We start from the raw sequence: 20,754 nt of genomic DNA, 5'->3' as shown, positions 1-20,754 counted from the left end.
GAATGAATGTTTTATTCTATATATAACGCTTTTACCACCAATAATATATTCTGACGTAACCCCCTTTTTAAATCACCAACATTTTAATTAGTAACTAGTTTAATTACATATCTTTTCCCAGGAACTGTAATTGATTCCGATTGACATTTATTTTGTAACTATTTACTCCCCCAACACTGGTTATAAATGACAAATAAAATAATATTGTTTATGTCTGTATAGAGTCCTTGAGAAGTGCTTTACTGGAGTCTGATACAGCCAGCAAAACAGAGCGGTCCAAATCCTACGATGAAGGTCTGGATAACTACCAGGAGGAAGGCAGAAGGTCGGTGCATGCTAGGATTAGGTCATTGCTTGAATTTCTTCTTATTTTATTGAGTTATAGAGTCGGTCTGACTTGGTCTTTGACTTGAAATCTGCATTTTTCTCTTCTTTAACTTTTTGTAGGAGATCTTCCAGTAAGAATATGTCCGGTCTCAAGGGCCTGAGGAAGGTGAGGAAGTATTGGATTACTCACAACATGCAAGACTTTCTTATGTCATTATTCAACATTTTATTTTTTATCTTTCTTCGCTTCCAATTTTTCCTGCCAATGAAATGCATCCAGAATGACCAGATGGCAACCTATAAACACATGTGCAAATATAAATCCATTTTGCATTTAAGTAAGACTGTACTTTCTCCTCCAACATGTTACATCCGAAAGAGAACAGAAATAACAGAAAGAGAAGTGGCATCCAGTTTTGTTTTGCCCAAATCTGAGGAAGTAAATACTGTAACATAAGTGAAAAGTCTCCAGCACTGATGATGTGGATACATCTTACTGTAAATTTTTTGTTAATAACACAACCTACTGGTCTCATTAATTTAAAATAGTAATATTAATCTCCTTGACATAGTCTGTGATGTGCGTCTTGACACCGTTTTAATTTCGTGGTTATAGTCATACAGGCTTTGATGCTAATATTTGAGATATCGGTATGTCCCGGTGACCATGTCACTCTGACATCCCCAGTTCTATTTGCCTAGAGATCTTGTGGCCTGTCATCTTCCTCTCCCCATGTTTCATATCACACTCTTACTATCCACGAATAATGCAAGAAAAAAAACACGTCATTAATTTACTCTTGCAGGCTCTGGACGGACATAAATCTCCCGGAGATTCTGGATCTCGAAGGGATTCTTCTTCGGATATCTTTGCCAATTCTTCCAAAGAAGGGTTGCTCAATTTGAGGCAATTTAGTACAGATAAAAATAAGGTATGCCTGTACACTCATGCCTTCATTTAACAACCATATATATCACTAATGGTTTGATGTCTAAGTATCTCTCTCTTGTCTCCCCGTCTCTGTAGCGTGTTAGTGGAGGTATGAAATCATGGAAGCTGATGTATGCTGTGTTACAAGGTCACACCCTAATCCTCTACAAAGACAGGAAGGATGCACTGTCTCATGTTTCAACGCCGTCTGACGAGGACCCTCTGCGAATCAGCATCAAGGCCTGTCTGATTGACATCAGCTATAGCGACACAAGACGCAAGAATGTGCTGCGACTCACCACCTCAGACTGCGAGTATTTGTTCCAGGCAGAGGGGAGGGAAGACATGCTGTGTTGGATCAGAGTCATTCAGGAAAACAGTAATCCAGACGAAGAGGTGTGTTCTAGCAGGACTCATGTTGTATGGCCAAATTAAGATTACTACCACATGATGATCTCTCATAGCCTCACCTCCCAGCTAAAAGGATGGGAGGTGGAGAAATGTAAACACATCTATCAAGAAGCCTTAAGTTCCAAAAGGACTGGGACATCATCATTTCACCCAGTAAAATATCATCAGGCCAGAGCACAGCACTTGTGGTCAGTTGTTTATATGTTATGGAGGTCTGGCAGCACATGACCAAGTAGGATTGGAAATGTTCTGGAAAATGTCGTGAGAATTAAGTGTACATATTGCGATACTTGTTGTAGTAAAAACTGCCCAGACTGCCCTTACTATCTGCATTGACAATTATTATTTTATACCACTGATCAGAACATTAAACCCAATCAGGCTGTGGAATATTTAAATGAAAGTCTCCTGATAGGATCTCTCTCTATCCCCATCATATGATATTTTCTGTAATGCAGAAAACATGCATGTTTCCTTATCGAGTCTGTAATCAGACTGCCTTGTTAACATCAGGATTTTTAAATCTTATTATGTCTTTGTCATGCTTTGAGTTTTTTATATTCTCTCTTGGGTTCAGAGGATAGCTGGCTCAGAAGGCAAACATTTTAGAATTGCTGCTGTTACAACTGAAATCTGAAATACAAATCTAAATGAACCTGCATTCAATGTAGACTAATCTTTTTTTAAAGGTTTTAGTTTATTTATTGACTGTCCTTAATGTTTTTCTGCTGTCATAACAGAATGCTGCTGTAACAAGTCAGGACTTGATCAGTCGAAAGATCAAAGAATACAACATGATGAGGTAAGCAGGACCGTAGTACTAAAGCACATATCTACCCATTTGAATTGTATGCCAACCTAATGTTAATATATATGTATTTGTTGCCATTTGTCTGGATCAGTACGACCAGCAGCAGATCTGAACCTTCCCCCAAAAGCTCCCGCCAGTCCCTCAGTATTAAGCAAGCCTTCCTGGGAGGTAAAACAGAGGGCCGGGTCCACAGCCCTCATTCGCCCAGAACAGGAGAGGATCGGAGGGCGCAGAAGGGTAAAGACAGCAGCTCCATAAAGTCTGCTTAGAGGTTATTTCTAATCTCAGGTGGATCATTTATGTTCATATATTTGTGTTTCCTCTGTCAGATGACTCCAGTCCACCACGGGACAGAGCTGCTTGGAAAATCGGTATTGCAGGGATCATGAGGAAGCCCTTTGAAAAAAAGACTCCAGCTGGGGTCACGTTCGGGGTGCGGCTTGATGACTGTCCACCTGCACTTAATAACAGGGTGAGTCTCAGATTTGTTTTAAATATTTGAACAGAAAAAGCTCCTGTAGTTTAGCATTCAGATAATGTTAATGAGATATTGCTTCCATACACATAAGCCTGGCTCAATAATTGCATTATCAATTTATCATACAATAAATGTACCGTACATGACCTAATGACCTTAATGACATCGATATTGCCTGTTGTGTTTGTTTACATAGGAATGGCAACAAAATGTCAGAATAAACAGCAGGGTTTTCTCTACCATTATAAGACTTTGGAATTGCGCCTGAGAGTCCATTTTATTTATTGTTTTGTCGTGTGGTTTTTATTTTTGTTTGTTTTATTTATTTAGGATATTTTATTATTCTTTTCACATTCCAATTCCAGTGTCGGAATATTCTGTAGAATTAAAAGTTAATTTCTCTTTGATGGGGTGTATTTGGATTATTATGCAATAATATTATTATTATTATTATTATTATTATTATTATTATTATTATTATTATTATTATTATTATATCAGAGGCATTAAATGGTCTAAAAATAACAATATAATTTATTTATTGTAATTATTTCTGGGACAATAAATCGTTTAACAAAAATAGTTATCGTGACATGCCTACGTAGACATAAAATATTGTTCTTTGCATCAGCCTGTCAGCGGGTAGCTCACTTTGGCTGGCTGTCGGAGACACTGATGTGTATGATGCATAACTGCATGCATACCACATCTGTGCTCATCCAAACAGTTTGTAGGTTATTGTTCAATGTTCAGATTCAGCATAATCAGTGATTTATCGTATCTGATGTCTTCCTATTGTGCAGTTTGTTCCTCTGATCGTGGAGGTGTGCTGTAACGTGGTGGAGGAGAGAGGTCTGGACTACACAGGAATATACAGAGTGCCTGGGAACAACGCTGCCATCTCCAGCATGCAGGAGGAGCTCAACAGCAAAGGCATGAATGACATCGACGTCCAGGATGATGTGAGTGACTGACAGTCGGGTTGCACAGATCAGTGTGTCAATTTACTGACAACCTCCTTCCCCAGTGACAGATTTGTACTGTAAGCTTTAGCTTAACACTCTCGATCTTTCACTTCTCTGCAGAAATGGCGGGACCTCAATGTCATCAGTAGTTTACTTAAGTCCTTTTTCCGAAAGCTTCCAGAACCTATGTTTACAAATGGTAAGATTTTGTAAATGTACTGAAAGTCATGACCAAAAACTTGGAGTGCTGTCTGATTCTTCCTTTTTGCAATTCTAAGTAAAGGTTTTCCTGTTTAATTCACAGAAAAGTATGGGGATTTCATTGAAGCCAACAGAACAGAAGACTCAGTGGAGAGATTAAAGGAGCTCAAGAGGCTGGTGGGGGAAAAATCTAATATGAAAAGGGTTCATTTGAATAGCATTACATTAATTACATTACATAATATGCATACCGTTAATCATGAAACTCTGTCCCTTTTCTCCCCCTCAATTCTTGTAGATACAAGAATTACCTGATCATCACTTTGAAACTCTGAAATTCCTTTGTGCTCACCTCAGGAAGGTTTCTGACAACTGTGAAAAGAACAAGGTTTGGCAGTTAACAGGATCTGTCAGTGTTAATGTCATTAAGTAACACCCTCCAATCCTTCGTAAATCCAGTGTCCTTCAGGGGATTATTTCATTAAACCTGACTGGACCCTGGAGCACTTTATTTCGTTCCGTTAGTGATGACATTAACTGCACTTTAACTTTCAACTTTAATTTGTCCTTACCTGTTTAGATGGAGCCTCGTAACCTGGCGATTGTGTTTGGACCTACGCTGGTCAGAACCTCCGAGGACAACATGACCAACATGGTCAATCACATGCCGGACCAGTGCAAGATAGTGGAGAACCTTATCCAGCAATACGACTGGTTCTTCACTGATGACGGTGATGAGGACCCTGTTGTATGTGGCAATCCATTTATTTCTTCTTTGCTGTTAGTTTACCATAGAGACATAACTCCTATCATAGAGGAACCTAATCTTGGTTATGGCCAAAATTATGTTTACAATCATTTTATTGACTTTATTGATTCTTAGGGGCAAAATATTTATATTGCACTTTTTCACATTTAAATAACCAGGGCACTCCTTTCACTTCCATGTTGTGCTTCATTCCTGCTAATGTACAAAACTCTATTTATTTATTTATTCACAGTAGATCTGCAGGAAGCAAAATATAAATACATTTGTACAAAAACATCTTGATCGCCCCCTGGTGGCTGCCTGTTAGTTTAGGAAGCGCTTGAAGTGATGTGCAGTGGAGTTTTGTATGCATTTTAAACGTGATCGAGGTTAATAGTCGATTAATTGTGCAATCCTATATGGGTATTTAAAGCTGTACTAATCAATATTTTTTTATGTGAGCAATGGCATAAATGACAAAGTTGGTGGAGACCAGAACAAAGCTAATTCGATTAATTAATTTTTTCAATGCAGCTTTAGATAAAATGCAACTTGTGCCCTTTTTTGTGGTCATTCTTTTTTTCTTCCCATTTATGTGTTGTGTTCAGTCACTTATCTTCTCTCTGCTTTCTCACTCCCTCCTCGTGCGGCTCCAGACCACAGCTGAGCAGGAAAGGGCAGTGCAGTCTCAGCCTGTGCCCAATATCGACCACCTGCTCTCCAACATCGGACGGACCACAGCTTCACCGGGCGAAGTCTCGGGTAAGTCTGAGAGTCATCTCTCAGGAGCAGCACTCCAGCATCACAACAACAGAAATATTATCATAGCAGCAACAATATATTTCATTAATATTATTACAGTACAATAAAATGTTTGTGCAATAGATTGATTTTAAGATGAAATGTTTTTGATGCTAAGACGTTGAACATCATGCCTATTATTATTATTATTATTATTATTATTATTATTATTATTATTATTATAATTGTTCACATTTTATTTGTGTTTCTGTTAAAGCAAGCTTTTTCAGTAGTTTTTCAATGAATACATTTTGTGATTTATTCATTGGAAAATTGTTGAAAAATACCGTGCTGTATGTTAAGCCTTTTTTTATTTATTTTGTTTTTGGATAAAAGTCTGTTTTGTTCCGCTGTTGATGGTTTTTTTTTTGCCCAAAAAGATAAAATTGTCCTCAAGTTTTATTTTTCGTTTATTTATTTTTGCTTTACCCTTTATTTTCTCTTGCTCAAGTCATTTTTTCTCCCTGTGCTTTACCTGTGTTGAGACGACGACTCCTTTTCTTTCAGTTCTTTTCTTCCCCTCCTCCTCGTCTCTCACATAATCCCGGCATGTTCTTTCCCAAAGAAAATCTAACAAACCAAAAGAAACCATGGAAGTTTTAACCCTTCTGACCTCTGCCCTTCTGTGTGTAGTGTGTTGTTTTTCTGCCTTATTCCTGTCCAGCACTCACACATGACCTAATCTTGACACAGGCCAAGTGGGCGGCGTCTATCACTCGATGATGTCACTGATGGACTCTGTTATGTCAGTGATGGACAGCTGGGACTGTAGGAAGAAGGACGAGTGTTGTGCCCAGTGTAGCTGCCTAGTCTGCAGAAACCCGCAGCTCTTTTAAATTTGGGCGAAAGGAGGAAAAAAGATAAAAAAAGAAAGAAAGAGAAGTCGATGTTTGTCATTTTTCCTGTGGTGTGCACGTCTCATATTTAAACCAATACCCTGAATTGAGGGGATACAGAGCGATGCTGCTGTACTTTCTCTGAAAGCCCTTCTGCTGTCTCTTGTTGTCTCTAAAGCTGATCGCAAGGACAAGTAGCATGGTACGGTCAACCTCAGGTTCTCTCTCGGTCATGTGGCATAATCTGTCATGATGTCTTAGGGTGGGGGTCGTAGTTGTGGGACTGAGCTGGATGTTACCCAGCACACATGCGTTTACACCCAAACAAACCCACACATACAACCAACACACATGCAGTGACTTGTTGATGCAGAGGCACACATGCAGTCATATTGCAGTGGACGGGACTCCAAGCTTGTAGATGTTTAGTTACTTGCAGCAACAGATAGTTTTTTGTTTCACGTGCCTCCTCTTGTATCTTTTTGTTTGATCTGTTGTCTGTGACGTCCTTATTTTAAAATCTTTGTTTTCATTACGGACAAATATTGCCACATCATCGCGCACTGTTACATAACGTACAACACTTACATCGATCACTAACATGCCCCTCACACTGTCTTCCTACCCAATCCTGCGCTATACACTCACACACACACACGTTTTGAACCTAAATTAGATCATTAATAGCCCATTTCCAGCACAGGAACTCTTTCAGGAGCCCAGGAACCTTTCAATCAGAGGATGCGGTGACTAAATTTAGTTTTCTTTTTTTTGCCGTAGTTCTCGTTGTCAAAAAAGTCCCTGTTCCAGAAGTAGTGCCTTCTGGAACTATCAGTGTTGCTGATTTGTCAAACTCCAGCTTGTACAACTTCCCTACAGCTTCATTCAGACAATAAGGAAGCACCGGAGCCAACTAGTAACATTATTAAGACGAGGGTGTGACAGCTCTGGTCATTTCTGAGGTGAACAATTAAGTTAATTTAATTAAGTCGTCGGCTTCCTGATGAGTCTAAAATGAAAGTGCTGCCTCTGTCGGTTTCCTTTCAACCAGAGTAAATACAAACGACAACATAATCTCAAATCTTGATCTATTTCAATCCGTTAATGGTCCTATTTGCCTCATCTTCAGGGTTTTTAAGATTTACAAGGTGCTTTCAGTTCCTGAGTTAAGTTCTTGTGGCTCCTGGTTCCTGTAACTATTTGGTGGAAAAGGGCTATTAGTCTGTTTATGTTTGTTAGCTGCAGTTCGCGTGTTTTTCTCCTTTTTGCAAAGTGAGACAAGAAAGTTTTGTGAACTCTTTGATTTGCCTTTTATGTTGTTGAGAACGACAGGTTACATGTTAGAGGGCCCCGCAGGAGTTAATCTAGCTTGGAGTAAGATCAATCTTTTCGTTATATTAAGGCTTGCCTGCGCCAGCTATATCGACCACAACATACACTCACTGTGACTGTTCAGCTCAGACCCCTTAAAGTCAGAGCAAACTCATCACTCCCTGTCCTCTGTGATGTCTTTGAGTTGGGAAAGAATGCCTACAGCTGGTTGGTGGCTACATGTGATGCTCTGTGACTGACGTGTTTGTCCGTGATGTGCCGTCGTTCCATCGATACATGAGCATGAGCTGCTTTTTGTGTCATGGTTTACTGCTGGATCTTCACTTTGTATCCTCTCACCCTTCATCTCGGGCCTCTTCTGCTGCTTTATCCACTTATCCATATAATGCTGCGTGTGGTTACTCGCCCTTCTGTCTGTCTCGGAGCTGAAAATGTGTCGTCTGCTTTCATTCAGCTGCTCTCATTATACCCATCATGTCTGTCAGTTTCACTCTGAGCAAACTTTTAATCTGCCTTTCCTCTTGCTTTATCTTGTTCACTGTTTTTAGAAGTCAGAAGCTTGGAAGACTTTAACTAATGACACTTTTCTCTTTGACACAGATTCAGCATGTAGTGACTCCTCCAAATCAAAGGTAATGTCCTCCTCTTGTTTTGTTCCGTTTCACATTCCTTCATTCCTTTTTCTTTGCTGTTCTTTTGTTCTCAAATCGTGTTTTATTGAGTGTTGGTTCTGTATCAGCAGGGCTTGTGGGGGTCAGGGAAGGATCAGTGTAGCAAAGAGATGCTGCGCTCCTCCTTCTTCGCCAGTCGCAAACGTAAGAAGCCCAAGGACAAAGCTCATCTCAGCAGTTCAGACGACGACCTGGACGCTGTGTTCCCCAGGAAGGAGCTCCTGGGGGAGAGCCGGCAGCAGCCTCTGTGGTCCCCAGGCAGCCAGACCAAGGAGGAGGGGGAGGAGACGGATGAAACCAGTGAGAAAGACAAGCTCAGGAGCAGCTCAGAGGAACAGCTGGACAAAACCAACAGGAAGGAGTCTCTCTGTAGCATATCGCAGCCCTCTCCCTCCCTTCCTCCAGAACTCGTTTCCTCCTCCCTTCAAAGCGGCTCCCCCTACGCCTCACCCCCCCATTCCCCAAACCTCCGCTACCGCATGCCGATGGCTCACCAGTCCTCTCTGTCGGACCCGCCGTCCAACTACGATGACACGGTGTCCGACCTCGGTACGATGAACAGCACCAGCTCCCAGGCGTCGGTGCCCAGAGTCAGGCGAGGCAGAGCGGCGCCTCTGGGACCAGAAGCTGGCCCCAGTGGGCTCGGAGCGGAGGTGTGCTCCATCACCTCCGACTACTCCACCACCTCCTCCATGACGTTCCTGACCGGAGCTGAGCTCAGCACCCTCAGTCCTGAAGTGCAGTCAGTGGCGGAAAGCAGGGGCGGAGACGATGCAGACGACGAGAGAAGTGAGCTCATCAGCGAGGGAAGGCCGATGGAGACGGACAGCGAGAGCGACCTGTCAGTGTTTACAGTCGGAAAATGTGATCACAGAGAACTCCAGGAAGCTCCTCGACCTCTCCCCTCACATAGACTCATCGAGTGTGACACGCTCTCCAGAAAGAAAGCTGCTCAACAGAAAACCGTCAGTGAGTCTTCACTGGATGGAGCCTGGAGTGATAAAGAATCCAACAAACTGTCATGTGTGCTGGGGTCGGGCAAAGGCCTCTCCACAGGCAGCCTCAGCTCCTCGTCTCGTAGCGAATTAGACAAGACGGAGCCTGCATGGAAGCTGAAGATCACTGACAGGCTGAAGGTGCGTCTGCGACTGTCTGTGGATGACATGTTTGGCGTGGGAAGCCAGAGAAGCCGGTCCCCTGAGGGCCGCAGCAAGAAGAAGAACATCAGACGCAGACACACCATGGGCGGTCAGAGGGACTTCGCAGAGCTGTCTGTTTTGGGAGACTGGTCGCATGTTGGCATCGGCTCTCGGTCGGAGCTGTCAGCTGTGGACCAGCTGAAGCCTAAGTGCAGCTCTCAAGACTTCTCCATTAGGGACTGGATTGTCCGTGAGCGCCACCGCACCAGCAATCCAGAGGTCAGCCTGGATCTCTCTGAACAGCAGGGGGAGATGTTCAGCGCAAACTCCCAGAACCTCGGAGCGTCGTCCGCTTCTGAACTCCCACATCGTCCAGCGGAGGTGTTGAACGGGGACGTGCCCCCGAGTAAAAATCTGAGCCTCTCGGCCACCGCTCACCCGCATAAACTCACTAATTCCCAAGTGGTCCATTCGCGCTTCTATCAGTACCTGTGAGAAGTGCGGGGACGTGCGTGACTGTGTATGTTCTCCGTCTGTGACATGTGTACGTACTTGGGAGTCTGTCAGTATAATGTCTGTTGTGTGACCAATGTTAGTGAATGAGCATGTTGTACAAAATTCTCCAGAGTGTGTGTGTGTGTGTGCGTGTGTCTTTAACTGGTGTGTGTGTTCTTGTCAAAAGAGAATTACTGCACACGGGGATCGTTGATCTTGCTCATGTATAAGGCATGAAACAAAATGGTGTTTATACCTTTTTCAAAAAGATTTTTTTTTTTTGACAAATGACTTTGGGATGTCGCATCAGGAGGATATCTTCCCTTCTAATACAAATCCCTGTTATGCTGAAGATCGAGAGGACCTGTCGCTCACAAAACAATGAGCCTGTGAAGTTTGTGCAAGGAAGTGTGAACAGTGACACTCGAGTTAGGATTGTTAAAAGGTTTAGCGAAGTGGCTTTAAGGATGAACTGACTTTTAGAATGAATAGGAAGTAGTGAAAAAAAGTTTTTAGTATTGCAGAGGAACTATTTTTGTGTAAAGAAAGTTACAATGTTCAAAGTCGGCGAGTCTCTCAGTAACCAAATGAAGAATGTACAGACATGCTTGCTGTAATACTGACTAAAAGCTTTAGATGCTTGTGTTTCACTCTAAAGCGTACATATCCCTATTTTTCTGTGTACTTGAATCGTTTATTTGGTACAGCCCTTGTGTGGACTGCCTACAAAGCTCTCTGCTGTCAAAGGGGCCTTTCCAAAGGTACAAAGGTGACGAGGAGACACTGGACTTATGCAAAAGGAAAATAGAGTTCTTATTCATCCTAGTTATGTGGTTTAAAGAGCAGTGAACAACATCCCTCTGATGCAAATGTTATGCTGTGTGTGTTAAGTGTTTGTGGTTCACACATCTGTGAGTGGCTGGCGGTAGATTGCAAAGAGGAAGAAAAAGTTGGACGAAAAAGAAAATGGGTATTCAAATCAGAAAATCATGTTTTTTTCAAAATAGGAAGTGCCTCACAATGAATTGTTAAGAGTGCCATATTGTCTTTGTTGAGATACACGAAGATGTTACTGTGAACGACATTTTTACTGTCTACTCTCGGTCATTCTAGAGGTTATGTAACAAAATGCCGATCTTCCATTCCTTAGGCATTCCACTCTGGTCTTAACATGTTTTATACATTTTGTTCCTCCTGTTTTTCATTTTTTGATTTTAACAGAACTTGAATTTTAAATATTCCTTGTAAAAATAAGTAACTTAAATGTACATATAAATGCCATGTTTTAGCTGCTTTACTTTTCATTTCCATCAGATTGCAGGATTAAAGTTCAGTATTGAGAGATGATGATGATGATGATGATGATGATGCTCATGAGGCCTGTGTGGGTGTTGTGGGCAGTTTGGTACTTCTGAGGAGAGAGGTCCCTGCATGAGGAAACGCTTCATTGTGCTGGACCGTTTGGACCGATGCTGTGTTCCTCTGATTGTTAGAGGGGTTCGCACAGACTCCTGAAACACTGGAAATAAATTTTGTCAATGGCAGATGGTCATCAATGTTTAATTTTTTTACCACATTGTAGAAAAGCATCTCAAGAGTATTGTAAGCAAAGAGGCCGAAACAGAATCAACTGATTCAAATTAGATTTAATGGGGCTTTTTTGACACCTGGAGTTTAACAATATTTCTGGTTTTCACCAATCCGATGTGTGTAACCTGGTGTTTAGACTTAAAATTGTATCTCTAAAAGTAACAACTGAATTTGAGCAACTTGAAATAATTTTAATAAGTTTCTCTGAAGTGTTTGAAACTGGAACGAGAAACAACACATTGAATAGAATTTTAATTTCGGTCTTAGACATTTACAAGTCCTTATAAACTTAATCTGAATTTTTCTTTCCTTTTTTTCCCCCCCAAGTAGAAAAGTGAACGCGTTATATTTATACGGCCCTTTGCTGCACTCAACAAAGCATATCGGCGGATGTGAAATAGTTCAAATGTTGCAGCACAAGGCAGCAGTCACATACGTTGTTAGCTTGCACACTGAAGTGACGTAAAGGGGAAAATAAAGCTAACCAAAGATGCAGTTCAAAACGCTTTATATACAAGTTGCACATACAACAAAGACTTGAACAATATAAGATTTATACACTTTGTACATCAGCTGACTAGAAACCACTGACAATACTAACAGAAGTGACACGGGGAGAGAGTAGAGCCAACACAAGTCAAAGAAATTAGCCAAGTAATGCAAATTCAGCACAGTTAACTTACCAGTTTGGAAGGTAAATATCAAGAACTGTATTTGCAAACTAAATACTCTTTACATTTGTGTCAGTTTAATACCATCTTTCAAGCAGACATACAATTATTTTGTCAGTTTCGGTTATGTCCATGTTTTGAGATAGAAATGTGCCATACCTTGTGATTTAAACTTCCCTCACTTATAACTGGCTATTATTTGAAGAAGATTACATCATCTGGTCTTGAGTCCACAGTTCAGACAAGGCCTATCCATATTTACTCTCTTCGATATCATGTGGGTTCCCAACATGAACATTTCACCCACAGTAAGGCACAGTGACTAAAGGAACACGAGTTAAATTCAGAAATACAATGAGGGGACAAAATGATTTCATACCATTTCAGTATAGACACTTTTTTGGAGAACAACACAAGTTAAACATTGTGCCCTCGTTTTGTAAAGCAACTACGGACTGATGCAGCCAGACATCCACTCAAAGACACGACACTGAACAGAGAAATGTTGAGAAACAAGTAGCAGTAATCATACTCATGAACACAATAATCAGTAAGTTGGTTGGCAAGGTTATCAGAAACTGGCGGCGTTTCAAAAGTGAAATCTCAACATAATGAACTGATCTTCACGGGATACTTTGTGCTGCGAAGCGCACGATTAATGTGCCTGGTTTGGAATGGAGACTCGTAGCTCGTTATGTTGATCCTCTATTTGTCCACCAGAGGGAGTACTAGTTCATATATTCCAATTGCAGAGAGATGTGACCGATCACATGAGATTTATTTTGTCTTTCTGACCAGCAGCCAGCACGAGGTGAGGAGAGGGGTTATAGGCCGACGCCCCTTTTGCACATGCAGGTGCTGCGCGTCAGTGTAGAGCTCAAATCTGATTGGACAGCAGGTGGTGTTGGTTGATTGGCTTAGAAAGATCTTGTTGCATATTGTGCTGTGGAAGCTGGCCAGGGGCTGCTCAGAGGGATTTAACTGTCGTCCTCTTCCTCTTCTTCCGGGTCCTCCGTCGGTATCTCCGGCACCCGGAAACACACCTCGAAGAAGTTGACCAGGGATTGGCTCAGGTGCTGCTGTGTCCCGTCGCCATGTAGGAAGTGTCCCTCATCGGGGTAGATCTGTAAATAAATACCCAATCAATTTATATAGAGCTGCACCTAACAATATTTTTTATTGATCTATTGTTAATTTATTTATCATTTAGTTTTTTTTAAACGTGAGAAAACTCACCAACAATCCAAAACTAACAAAAAAAGCAGCATATTCTCATATTTATATATCTAGAACCAGCGATTCAAACTATTTAAAGGATAGTTTCACTTTTATTTTTATGAAAAAGATTAAAGTACAGCATGTCTAAAAAATGGCATAGTATAGCATTCCATACAAATGTCATAAAAAGTCATAGTAGCCTGTAGTATGCCATTATATAGTAGAAATATGTTATATTATAGAAATATGTTATATTATAGAATGCCATTTAAAAAGAATTATAGTACAGTATACTAATTAAAATTTCATTGTATAGTATGTAATAGAAAGTCTTGAAAAAATAGTATGGTATGTTAAAAATATGCCATAAAAAAGTTTAAATTTCATTGAAAAACTTTTTTGTAAAAACGGTCATAACATTTTCATAGGTCAAAAAAATCCATAGTATAGTGTCATAAAACATTTCACAATATACTTTGCCATAAAAAAAAAGTCATGCTATAGTATGTCTTTCAAAAGTAATAAATGTCATACAAAGTCATGCCATGAAAAACTCATAAAAGTCATAATATATAATGCACTAAAAATTGAATAGGATGCCTTAAAAGAAAATTCCTAATATAGTAAGTATGTAATTAAAAAAAGTCAAAAAAAGTTATAGTATAGTAGGCCATACAAAAAGCATTTACAATTCATAGTATAGTATAATACCACAAAGAATGTCATTTAAAAAAGTCATAGTCTGGGTAGATCAAATGGTAGAGCGGGTGGGCTGGGTTTGAATCCGACCCGCCGGCTTTTGCTGCATGTCGACTCTCGCTTTCCCCTTTTCAGTTTGTCTGCTCTATCTCTCAAAAATGCAACAAAAATAAATCTTAAAAGTCCCAAAAATGTCATAAAAAAGTATTTTATAGCATAGTATGTTATAAGTTAGTTATTAAGACAACATCCATGTCCTTGTTCTGTTAAAAACATCAGCCACATCTATTATTCTCGCAGTGAACTCACCTGTAGAGTGTAATTGGCCTTCTCGCTGATTAAATGATTGATGAATTTGGCCGTGTGCTGGAAGTGAACCTTTTCTGTGGTAGTGGAGAAAATAAGATTGGAGACACATTAGTGATCACAGTTAAACAATTACTGTTTCACTCACTGCAGTATAGAGAAATAATATAGTCACCGTCAGCAGTTGGGTGAATGATCAGGTACTGCTTCTGCAGAAGCTGACCCGCTCTGTGAGCTAAATTAGCCATCTGAAGGAAAGAGAGTGGAAAAAGACATTAACACCCTCTTAATATTGACCCTTAACTCCATCCCTGTGCACTAAACATCTTATCGCTAAATGTCTTTGTCCGTGATTTGTATAAAGAGACTGAAACGTTCAAACTTTACCGTATACACTCGGGAATCTGTCTTTGAGCCGAGGTATCGTTCTGAAAATGCAGATGCTGTAATTTGGAAAACAGGAAAAACAGAGCAAGAAAGATCAGATACCTTCCGCATCTCTTTAAGGCATCCATGGTAGAAGAATATGTGGAAAATTATACCATATAGCTCGAAATCTGTGATGGGGGAGACTGCTGTTCCACATTTAAGTTCGTTGAACTCCTCAGAGCTAAGAAGCATCGTGGCTAAATATCCTCCATATGCCTGAACAAAGGTAGGGGAGACACAGAAACACAAAGAAGTCCAATTCATTCAACTTTAGGATAATAATTTCCATGTGAAGCAGTTGCTGGTTCTTAGGAGCCTCTTTCAGCATGTGTTCTTTTTACCTTTCCATAAACTCCCATTCGACTCTTGTCAATATAAGGCTCTTTGGATATGAACCTGAAAGTGAAAGAAAACTGGTCAAACTTCCATGTTTTGGGATCCAAAGACCACGAAGGCCTTGGTTTTTGTCATGTTTGCAGTGAAAGCAGAAGTCTTAACCTGAGTGCCTCCAGCTGGTCCCTCTCTTCTAGTCTTCCCAGTTTCCTCCGGACTTTGTGGAGCAGGTTGGTTCCCTGGAAGCCGCTGCCGTGGCCGTCAAAGCGGATGACGATGGTGCTAAAGCTGCTGACCAGCACCGTGGCCCAGTCCACCTGAAACTGCTCCGACACCATCTGCCCGCCGGGCGTACCGTCCCTGTGCGAAAACCACAGCCATGTTGGTCATTTTGAGGACTGATGACACATTTCCAGATTAGATGAGATTACACACATTCTATTTCAGTATTGTTGGTTTCATAACTGGACAAACAGAAGGTTTAACAACAAAGTAAAAACAAATAGATCATTTTACACGACAGCTACAAGGAAATAAAATAATTACCTTGTAATGTAATGCAGACCAATACAAATCCACATTATCAAACTACTGAGTACTACAATGTAGTATCTAGTGCAGGATATTATAGTTTATGTTATATTATGGTCAATTATAGCATTGTATTGTGGTGTTAATTGAGGGTGGGAATATTAATTGGCAACCGTATTACTATTTCAGTGACTGTCTTTGCTGTTTTTATGTCTTTCTACAAATCATTTCAAAGTGAAAATCTTAATAATCAAATTTACAACTTCACCTTGAGCCCTGAAAAATTGCGACAGGCAGTTTAAAAAATATCTTTCAAGGTTTCATAGACCAAACAATTGAAAAGCTGCATTACAAACTGAGGGCAGTAGCCATAGACATAAGCCTTTAATTAACAGACAGGCAGCGTATAACAAAAACATTTTTGTTTTTTGAGTTGCATTATGGGAAATGTAGGATCCAGTGATTTTGGCTCTTGACCCATACTAGGGGCTGAAAGTGGGGATATCCAAACAGCTTGAACCATTCTGTCTTAAACACGACATTTAGGAAACTACAATTCTAAATGGCTGCCGTATCCTTTTTAAACAATAATGAAAGTAATTGTTAGTTGCTGCATTCAAGTGTTGATAATAGTCTGTGCACTTGTTTCATAAAGATAACTTTTTGTAATAGAAACAGTCAGGCGTTTTCATACTTACACGAGCAGCAGTAAGGGGTAATGGGCTGTATCTACAAATCCAGCTGGCTTCAGAATCTGCATTGTCAGAGCTACAACATACAGGACAAAGTTACTGGGAATCTTATAATACAAGAGTATTGGCTGTAATTTCATCAGGATATACACATTGTTAGTTGTGTAATTGCTAATTCAACGTGAGCACATACTGTAGTCGTCTATGGTGATGGTCTCGTACTCCACTCTGGGCATCTGCAGGTTGTTGAACGTGTTGTTTACTTTCTGGTTTGTCTCCACATCAAACACGTCTGCAGTTAAGCGGATTAAACAGTTCCTTTGTTACATTCTCTCTATGACAAATCTATTTATCAATGTAAACATACTCATATAATTCAGTGCAGTTTGTTGAACATGGTGAAGCGGGAGGACAACACTCACTCTGATTGTCCTTGGTGCTATAGATAGCCACACTCGGTATATCTGGACCTACATGGAACAATTCAGGGAAAATCAGTTAACGGGAATGTAATAATAGAAGTTTACTTTAAGTAACAAGGCGCTTACAAGAGGCTCAAATGCCTCTGTCACAAAAGTAATGAAGCCTCTGAAACCCAATCCTTCTCTGCAATCTCAGCAATGGAAACACCTCGCTATCTCATTTTAAACAGCCTCTGCTGTTAATAATCTACTTCCGTCCCACGAGGAAGTAGTTTATTATTTCACAATTGGAGCTGCTCTCCAAAGATCCAATTAATGAAGAAAGCCACTGGCACTTTGCCTCTTTGGAGTGAGCCCCCTGAACAAATCAGCCTCCATAGAAAGCGTGATGTGCCCCTGCGATGAAGCTACAAGGGCAAAACAAAAAAAACAATGACAGAGTGTCTCTGAGGAACACAAGGAATATCTAGTAAACAACAACACAATGTGCTTTCATATGACAAATAGTAAAAGCAGAAAGCCAGACACTCTGCCAGCAGCTCGTGGTGCTCAAATGACTCTCGGCGTGCAGTCAGACAATACGTTTAATTCTGTGGCTAATTAGAGGGATAGTGCAGCGGTTTGGTTTTAGGTTATCCGCTAATGTCCAGTTCGATATAAGCTCTCAACCTGACATGGAGCACTAATTCAGTTAAGCTTTGTACTGAATGCGGCTTTCTGCCTCCCGCAGAAGACTTTAATTCTCAGGAGTGCTGGGATGTATAACGCTCTCAGTCCGCTGTTATAAAAACAGCCTTGAATCGAGAGATTCAAGGTCGAGGATGCTCACCTTTACAGGTGAGTAGGAAGTACTGCATGTTGTCGCTGAATGAGACGTCCATGTAGCCGCACTTGAACTCAGAAGACAGGCAGCAGCGGTTGAACGGAGGGATTGTGTCAGCACTGTGGGATGGCACACTCAAGTATGAGTATCTCAAACAGCACTTACAGAAAACACAGAAGTACTCTTGTAAAAACCCGACCTGTACAAGTGCCGTCGTTTGGGGTCGTCCTCTGTGCTCAGGAAGTATCTGGAAAACATCCAAACAATACCCTCAACTAACAGAATAACCACGATTTTGCAGCACTGGCTGTTAAAAAAAATCCTCAAAATGTCTTACATGAGGTTCCTTTCAGGATTGTAGGCCAAGATGCTGGTGACGTCCCAGTCTCCAGAGGTCAGGGACTGAAGTATGTCTGTGCTAGTGTTAGGCTAGAAGAAAGTAAATGAACCATTAAACACACTGTGCCAAACCTTCAACACAATTATCATTAGGGTAATTCTGCAATTAATTACCAAAGAGGTTGACATAGAGATGTGGAAAAACTTCCCTCTCCCACCCTGAGGGATCGCTCTGGTGAAGAAGAACTTGTGTCCGTCATGGGAAAAGAGCGGCGCTTCATTCTGCAGAGAGGAGAGAAACACATCTGCACGTGTCCCACAAGTGCCTGCAGGGCTTTTGTATATCCTGTTGTTCAAGACACAAAGTACTAACCTGTCTCTGCAACCAGCTCTCACTCTCATCCTCATGTTTCTGAAAAAACAAACAGGAGTATGATTTTCAATGTTTTTCTGACTGAAATTACATACACATTCAAAGATATTATTATAGTTATGTACTCAGCCTTAAGTCTATTCCCTCCTACGGTAGATGTAAGTCATAAAGCAAAAGTTTGACATTTTGAGAAATAAACTTTCTCTTTCTGGGGAAGAAAGATTATCTACAACAGAAAGAGAATAGGTGTATTCACAATTCATTTAAAAAACAACTAATGAAAATATACTTGAATTAAAAACCTAATTTCCGTAAGCAGCTGGGAACATTACATTTTTATAAAACATTATCTAAACAGGACTAAATAGGACAAATACTCAGCTGAGCATTTGCAGCAGCAGAACTTTGTATGTGGGACTGACTCAAAATAAACTACATACAGTATACAGTCCCCATGTTCATTGTAAAGAATGTCAACCAGTGCAATGGTGCTGCTCATGTTGTATGTCAGGCTTTCACTACACTACAATACTCTTAAATGTGTCTGTTTTGGTCTTTTTTGGTTGACAGAAAAACATCTCCAGATGCATCCTTAACAGAGAATACACACTGACGGCAGATTTCACACTTCAAGTACATTTAGCTGAATGTTTCACCTTAATGCAGACTCCAGTTGTAGCCTCACACAGTGTCAGGATGGAGTTGTTCTGACCTCTGTTCAGCCAGTTGACAGCCAGTTTAGTGCTGGTGGCCCATTTCACCATCGTGATATAATATTCCCTCCTGGATAACCAGAGAGAGAAAATGCATCAACCTATTTTTCCTCTTACTAGTAGTGCTATTTATCGATCTAAGCGGTGCGGTGTGTGTTGCAGAGGGTTGGAGATCTGTAGAGATGTCTGCCTTCTCTCGAATATAAATAAATAAGTAAATAGCACTACAGTTAAGATAAAAAATATGTATTTTGATTTTGGTGTAAACTGTCCCTTTAAGAAAATGCTCCAGGGCTATTTTTGGTGCTTGTTACTTTATACACAATAAGGCACTGATGGGCTGTCACTTACCCTATTCGGGGGTCATCAGGTTTCTTCATCACCACGGTGTGCAGAGGACCGTTGAGGCTCACCACTGACAAGTGCACCGCAGGGTTTTCCTCCCCAGCCTGCGAGGGCCAAGAGGAAACTAGATAGGTCAGACTAGATTGCACTTGAAGACACTGACGAATAGTCTTTCTGTTGTCTTCAGAGATAAACAAGATCCATCCATCAAAGTCCTCTATGCATCACAACATCAACATGATAGAATATTTAAACCTGCAATTACTCATTTTTGTTTTTGCCCACCATGGGGCAGCGGAAACAAGTAATGAACATTGACCTTTTAGGTTGATATGGCAAACTTGTTAACAAACAGATCCAGTAGCCTCAATGTGTGCCTCTCTTGAGTTATCTGCATACATGTGGGTCACAGAGGTATAACCTTTGTCTATTATAAAACATAAATAACCATGTTTTTAACTTGTTGTGATGTTTAGACTTTATATTTTATTTGTACCTTAAGTCTGTGTGTTTTTAGTTGTTATTATTATTTATGTACGTATTCTTTGTGAATACTTATCTGTAAAATGCATTGGACTGCCTGTTTTATGTCTGATCATAATTGAATAAAGAAGTGCAGCGGAGGTCACTTATAACCACTTTGAATTTTCTCAGCCTAAAAAAGGGTGCGAGATTGTGGCTGCAGACTTGCCTTTGGGTAGTGGTACTCCAAGGTGGCGGGGTACGCCGTTCCTGTGAAGAAGGGAACTTCCATCTTTGGCACCAGCGTGTCGTTGATGGTCATGTAGGCCAGACGCAGCCCGTCTGGAGACCACCAGTGGGTTATGTGGGTCTGCAGGATCTCCTCTGTTAAAACAAACAAAACAGATAATACACACACAGAAGCATGCATAAACATGAAGACCAGAATACAAGTGCGATGACCAGACTGACTTAGGGAACTATACTAAAGTTATTCTAGAAAAAGAATCAAATCCATGTAAAAATCCATTAAGAAATGTTCCTCCTGTCACATAAAGTACTTGCAGCAACACTACCTCTACAAATGCAATGTTTCACATAGAGTTTGCATTTCTCTATATGCAGCTTTCCTGTTAGCTGGTGTTTATGTATATTCTGACATT

At 40.6% G+C, this 20,754-nt stretch overlaps 2 protein-coding genes across 4 annotated transcripts in view; one reads left to right on the top strand and one right to left on the bottom strand.

Moving 5' to 3' along the window:
• The window catches only part of arhgap21b (Rho GTPase activating protein 21b), a 36,254-nt gene extending 24,564 nt beyond the window's left edge, over window positions 1-11,690 (top strand). The window contains 15 exon segments of the mRNA XM_029452708.1: window positions 223-325; window positions 448-493; window positions 1,134-1,259; window positions 1,355-1,654; window positions 2,410-2,471; window positions 2,572-2,717; window positions 2,810-2,952; window positions 3,762-3,920; window positions 4,044-4,122; window positions 4,228-4,301; window positions 4,423-4,512; window positions 4,705-4,872; window positions 5,529-5,634; window positions 8,442-8,473; window positions 8,584-11,690. Of these exon segments, the coding sequence (XP_029308568.1) occupies window positions 223-325; window positions 448-493; window positions 1,134-1,259; window positions 1,355-1,654; window positions 2,410-2,471; window positions 2,572-2,717; window positions 2,810-2,952; window positions 3,762-3,920; window positions 4,044-4,122; window positions 4,228-4,301; window positions 4,423-4,512; window positions 4,705-4,872; window positions 5,529-5,634; window positions 8,442-8,473; window positions 8,584-10,146 (3,197 nt within the window). The 3' untranslated portion in view covers window positions 10,147-11,690.
• Window positions 11,691-12,227: 537 nt separating this feature from the next.
• The window catches only part of LOC115021975 (dipeptidyl aminopeptidase-like protein 6), a 77,318-nt gene continuing 68,791 nt past the window's right edge, over window positions 12,228-20,754 (bottom strand). For all 3 annotated transcript variants that reach the window (XM_029452735.1, XM_029452732.1, XM_029452733.1), the window contains 18 exons: window positions 20,322-20,476; window positions 19,637-19,734; window positions 19,229-19,355; window positions 18,573-18,611; window positions 18,374-18,481; window positions 18,198-18,289; window positions 18,060-18,107; window positions 17,867-17,979; window positions 17,038-17,085; window positions 16,809-16,907; window positions 16,622-16,691; window positions 15,558-15,752; window positions 15,401-15,455; window positions 15,173-15,275; window positions 15,018-15,073; window positions 14,806-14,878; window positions 14,634-14,707; window positions 12,228-13,531 (listed from right to left, as the gene is read on the bottom strand). In XM_029452735.1, coding sequence (XP_029308595.1) covers window positions 13,385-13,531; window positions 14,634-14,707; window positions 14,806-14,878; window positions 15,018-15,073; window positions 15,173-15,275; window positions 15,401-15,455; window positions 15,558-15,752; window positions 16,622-16,691; window positions 16,809-16,907; window positions 17,038-17,085; window positions 17,867-17,979; window positions 18,060-18,107; window positions 18,198-18,289; window positions 18,374-18,481; window positions 18,573-18,611; window positions 19,229-19,355; window positions 19,637-19,734; window positions 20,322-20,476 — 1,700 coding nt within the window. In that variant the 3' untranslated portion in view covers window positions 12,228-13,384. The remainder of the gene's footprint in view (window positions 13,532-14,633; window positions 14,708-14,805; window positions 14,879-15,017; window positions 15,074-15,172; window positions 15,276-15,400; window positions 15,456-15,557; window positions 15,753-16,621; window positions 16,692-16,808; window positions 16,908-17,037; window positions 17,086-17,866; window positions 17,980-18,059; window positions 18,108-18,197; window positions 18,290-18,373; window positions 18,482-18,572; window positions 18,612-19,228; window positions 19,356-19,636; window positions 19,735-20,321; window positions 20,477-20,754) is intronic.

This window comes from Cottoperca gobio, chromosome 17 (assembly GCF_900634415.1).
Source record: "Cottoperca gobio chromosome 17, fCotGob3.1, whole genome shotgun sequence".
Classification (NCBI taxonomy): Eukaryota; Metazoa; Chordata; class Actinopteri; order Perciformes; family Bovichtidae; genus Cottoperca; species Cottoperca gobio.
Note: the sequence above shows the minus strand (reverse complement) of the source record. Positions and strands in the feature narration are given on the sequence as shown.